The sequence below is a fragment of the Magnolia sinica genome, chromosome 5 (genome assembly GCF_029962835.1).
Source record: "Magnolia sinica isolate HGM2019 chromosome 5, MsV1, whole genome shotgun sequence".
NCBI lineage: Eukaryota > Viridiplantae > Streptophyta > Magnoliopsida > Magnoliales > Magnoliaceae > Magnolia > Magnolia sinica.
The window spans coordinates 86,678,313-86,683,623 of NC_080577.1; the positions used below are offsets into that span (position 1 = coordinate 86,678,313).

Below are 5,311 nucleotides of genomic sequence, written 5' to 3' on the forward strand. Positions count from 1 at the left end.
TGAGATTAAAACTATTCTTTTACTTTAGCCGACTATCAATAAATGCGTCCATATAGCATGAGACTCGTCGTATGGCCATATAAGTTGGGCAGGGTACTGCTCTTGAGATCTTAATTGGAACTAGTGAACAGACCGGATCACCAAATCTGTGGGCTAACCCATCTGATCCTGACCAAATTACCGTGACCCTTCGAGAGCTCAAAACGTACTCCATCATGTTGAAATTATGAAAGACCTTACAAGCCTGGATTGGTCGCCAGTGGAGGGTTCCTGGCAAGACCCGAAGATGACCAGCGAATCAGATTGGCATGCCCATGGCCGGTTTAGGTCGGATGGTGGTCAATTGTCAGATGTATCCCAGAGTCACAAATCAATTAAAACATATTTTCCAGAGTTCAATAGTACCACAAATCAATGAAAGTCAAACCAAAAGAGCCCTTAGTACCTCCTTAATATGACCATCAGATTTCATTAGATGGCATTGGATATTAGTCAAAACCACAAAGCTAGGACGCACACTGTAACTCCCACAGGCCCTAAGACCACCATACACTTAGTTGTTGTGTGAAAAAAGGCAAATTAAAAAAAGGTCGTCGAAGGGTCATTCACTACACCAAAATCGTCATTTAGGAATGGTTTTAAACCATTCCTAAATGCTTCAGGAACGGTTTACTACCATTCCTAAATGAGGCGTCATGGAATTAGGAATGGTTCAGAACCGTTTTGGGTACCGTTTTAGGAACGGTTTAAAACCGTTCTGGTGCCAACGGTCACATTTTAGGCACAAAATTTTAGAAACGGTTTTGCATGCTTATTAATATTGCCAACGGTCAGATTTTAGGATGGAATTTTAATAATATTTAAAACCCCTTTGTTCATTGTATGAGAGAGAGAGTGGGGTATGTAATCTACTTGTATTATATGCTAGATAATTACATAAATAGAAGAAAAAGATAATAGAATGATTCACACACATAATAATCTTTTCTTTCTTTTATTGTACACATTTCAATTTCAATTCCAATTTCCAATTTCAATACAACATATCATTTCTAGGCTTCTGTAATCCAACAATTCCTTGCTCTTTTCTAAAATGATCACTCTGCCTTCAGATATGACATTTGCTGCAAATCCTCCTCTTCAATGTCTTCTCGTCCATCCCCCACAACCTGAGCGATCTCTTCCACTAGTTCTTCAAGCCCGGTATTCCATCTGCCATTAGAGGGATCTGGGCTTCCTTCGGCGCCACTTCCAAGGTAGTTTGGTACATGTCACTAGCTGTTAATCCTGTGCACATCCCTTCCTGTAGTGGCTGAAAGTATTGGTGTTGTTGCTACTGCTGTTGGGCTTGAATCAGTTGCCTGAAGGGTTGGAGAAGGCCTAGAGAATGCTGCTACCTACTGTTTGACGCGGGAACTGCCTGCTGTTAATCCTATGCACATCCCTGTTAACTCTGGGCTCTTTAACTCTGGCAAACTGCATTGCTCAACAACCACCAGACAACACTAAACAATCAGGGGAAAAAAATCTACTTTCTCCTTCACATGAACTTGTTAAGGATCTCAGGTTACAGGATTATCACCTTCGCATTTTCTTCGCAATGCTTTACAACTGCTAGAATGTTGGAGTAATGACAATGCACTAGTGTGTATGCCCATAAGAGAAGCTTCCTCGGGGCGCTCAAATCAAGGTAGTCGACATTGTCCTTAGATGGTTGGCATGGTCCTTCTGTTGTTAAATGAGATGGTACAGTATACAGGTTAATACCTGATGGAAGTGTTCCACATGAGCTCTCACGGTAAAAGTTGTAGGTGCATCTCAGTAAAGTGGCGGCTGCCTCCATATTTTTTTTTTCTGATGCTTGCTTGATATGGACATGCTTCATTGTGGACAGAACTTGGCTCCATTTCGTTTCAAGAGCCTTTTGAAGAACTGGATCTTCAAATGATGAACTCCATAGGTCATTGGGTGTTTTAAGCAGCTGCTGGATTAAAAAAAAACACCAGCATCAAAACAAAGCAAGAACTAAACAGATCAGAGGAGCCCCAACTCCAAATCTAAACAAAAAAATAAATATAGAGTATTACCTTACAAAAATTACAGGCTCCATTCTATTCCTGTCCATGTATTTGCGCAGCACAGACTACAAAGACTGCAATAGCAACTAATAACTGTCTCTGCAGCTAACCAATCAATATAAAATCCACCAACCACATCCATCCAACCGTCCACCGATCTACTTCAACATCTTGTCCCTCCATCAATATACCCCACCCAAGATGAATACAAAATACAACATACAAGATCTCCCATTCCTAATTTTTTTAATTCCATTTATGTCCTTCTCTACTCCTGGAATCTTCTCAGTACCCCTTCCAGGGAAACATCAAACGCATCCTTCCATTTATGTCCTCTGCTCTTGAAATTTTTTTCGACTAATTACTTCAAAAAATAATAATAAAAGGTGTTTCATAGAGAAACAAATTTACAAGGAATAAGAAATCTCTCATATAATTCAATGATTTACATTAGTAGCTACAGGCCTGTAAAAATAAAAGTAATAATAAATTATGAACATAGAATTTATGTAAAAACAGAGAGTGGTAGGAAAATAAATATTCAAGCTTGTTCTTCACCAGGTAGTATTCCTGTTTCACTTACTGAAGGCATCTCATACATCTGTAACAAAGCATCTCATACACATCCAGGAGAACTGGATCTGTTTCCTTGCTGCTGCCATAACATAGAATTCTAATTAATTACAGTACATACTAGAATAATTTCAACATTATTCCTTATGTGAAAGGAGCATCACCTTGGCAATTTTTGCACCCAAGGCAACAGCTAAAATACAAGCCCCTATTGATATGTTAATCGTGTTTGTCCCATCACCTCCCGTTCCAACAATATCAACCACATCAGTCATTCCTTCAACCTTCCTACAACATTTGAACATTGCCCTTGCCAATCCTACAACCTGCAAATGCAGAGATCTATAAATATATAAAGGAGTAATATGCTTATCAATTTTAGTCTATGAATCAAGCTTATGGAGCTTCTCTCTCAATCATGCTTGTGTTCTAATATTCAGAAACGTCACATATTTTACTTTCTTTTATAAAATGTTACATATGACCACTCACTTCTTCGAATGACTCTCCTTTGGCTCTTAAAAGAACAAGAAAAGCACTAACCATAGAAACAAAAGCTATTAATAAAGACAGAAAAACCATAATAACAGCATACCAAAGTCCAAATCCAACTAAGAAGGAATGGCCAACCCTCCAGATAATGATATTATCCAGAAAAGAGTGATGAAGGCAGGACACTAAAACTGATCATAAGATTTTACGACTCACATGATTGTCAGTTGAAAATTTTTCAGAAAAAGCTTAAAAATCAAAACCCATCAAACAATCTGATGTTTTAGGCCAAACGATCAATAGATAAACAACATGATATTGAACTCTTGAATTGACAAACCTGACAACATATAATCAGTCATGATATTGAACTCTGATGCAAGAAGCAAATCTCTCCTATACAGATACCTGAAAATAGGCAACAACAATGCAGTGTTAGCCAAACTGGTAGAGTCTACTTTCAGTAAAGTGTTTTATCTATGATATAATTCCTTACCATGCAGTGATGATCGAAGCCATCAACACATTTGTCACAAACCTAGATTACATCTATCATGTCCAGTTTATAGAAACAACTAATCAAGCTATACAATCAAAACATATATACAGTCCAAAAAGGTCATGTGTCCAAAAAAGTATTAGACTATTGTCGCTAATCGGTGAACTCAGTAAAGCAATGATGTCATGCAACAAATGAGCCAATTCCAACTTCGCCTAAAGTCGAATGATATCAGTCTTACTCGGGCAATTCAACGTCTCCTTTGATAATGATATCAATGGCAACCTTGTAAAGATCTTCCCGAAGAGGTTTGTCATGAATCATTTGGGGCCCATCTACCAAAATAACTCGCCCTTGAGCAACGAGTCCTTTACACTAAGAGTACAACTTGCATGGCCGCATTCTCTCTACACATTGATGATTCCCAGCTGAGGGTCCACCAGTCGATTGTAGATTCTCCGGTTGAACCGAATCCATATGTTGCTGTTATAATAAAGTTCCACACCATGTGTTTATATACGATAATTGAAAAAAAATATATTACTATTTAAATTTTAAAAAGAAGGATTTCAATGAAATTTGACATGAATCATCTCCTTGATACCCCCAATTTGGTCCATAAGAAAATCTATTTTAGAAGATAGCTCTTGAATTTTGAACGATTACTCTTCTACTTTTCTTTTATGCGAAGAGATTTTTTCAAGAGCTGCAGCAAACCCCCTGATTTGTGATTGGGAAATGGTGGTCCCAACACCTCGAACACAACCCCTTGTATCAGGACCAAACACGTGAGTCAATGGATCATTGAGGATGTCGTGGGAATTACTTCCTTCAATAGCAAGTAACTCTTTGACTTTTTCCTACAATATTATACAATTACATAAGTAACTCTTCTACTTTATTATTGAATACCGCTTTTTGAGTCCTAAAAACATGATTAATAGGAAGAAATCTTCGATGGCCCTGATAAGAGTACTTCTTGCCACTCTTAAGTCGTTCAACGATGGCTCCCTTGGCATAAACAAGGCAAGCATATTGTCCATGTGTAACACATCCTGATAAACTCCCATATGTAGGAAAATCATGAATTCCTCACATTAAAATGGCTTTCAAATTAAAAATTGTCTTTGAATGAGAATCATATGTTGACACTCCATTAAGCCACAAATTCTTCAACTCGTCAATCAACGGTTGTAGGTAGACATTATTGTCCTTACTCAGTCCTTTTGGACCTAGTATCAATACCATTAACATTGAAAATTCTCTTTTCATATACATCGAAGTGGGTAGATTATATGGCACTATAATGATAGGCCAACAACTGTCGACACTACTAAGATGTCCAAATGGGTTAAATCCATCAGTTGCAAGCCTTAAACGCACATTACAAAATTCTTCAACAAAACTTGGCCACTTGTTATTTATTATCATCCAACTTGATGAATCAGATGGATGCCGCATAACACCATTATATTCTTTCAATTGAGAATGCCAAGTCATTTGCTCCACTATCCATGGCACACTAGAAATAAAGTTTTTTAAAAAAAAAGATTATTTATTAATTTTTTTAATAAAAGGTATATAGAATAATATTAAAATTATATTTACATTGAATGTACACCTGTATAACCTCTGTAGCCTTGGTATCAGAGGAAAACATCTCAAAACT

At 37.4% G+C, this 5,311-nt stretch overlaps 1 protein-coding gene across 1 annotated transcript; it reads right to left on the reverse strand.

Annotated features, from left to right (window-relative positions):
• Positions 1 to 1,012: 1,012 nt before the first annotated feature.
• LOC131247378 (calcineurin-binding protein 1-like) lies at positions 1,013 to 1,991 on the reverse strand. Its single transcript, XM_058247698.1, has 2 exons — positions 1,583 to 1,991; positions 1,013 to 1,476 (listed from the first exon to the last, which is right to left on the reverse strand). The coding sequence occupies exons 1-2, from the start codon at positions 1,883 to 1,885 to the stop codon at positions 1,381 to 1,383; spliced, it is 399 nt and encodes a 132-aa protein (XP_058103681.1). The 5' UTR covers positions 1,886 to 1,991; the 3' UTR covers positions 1,013 to 1,380.
• Between the last annotated feature and the right edge of the window lie 3,320 nt (positions 1,992 to 5,311).

What these genes read in the sequence shown, in the direction of transcription:
- LOC131247378 (XM_058247698.1), bottom strand. Translation starts at nt 1,885, where the DNA reads ATGAAGCATGTCCATATCAAGCAAGCATCAGAAAAAAAAAATATGGAG. An exon ending in ATTGCGAAGAAAATGCGAAG is followed by an intron (nt 1,477 to 1,582) that starts GTGATAATCCTG and finishes TGAGCAATGCAG; the next exon opens with TTTGCCAGAGTTAAAGAGCC.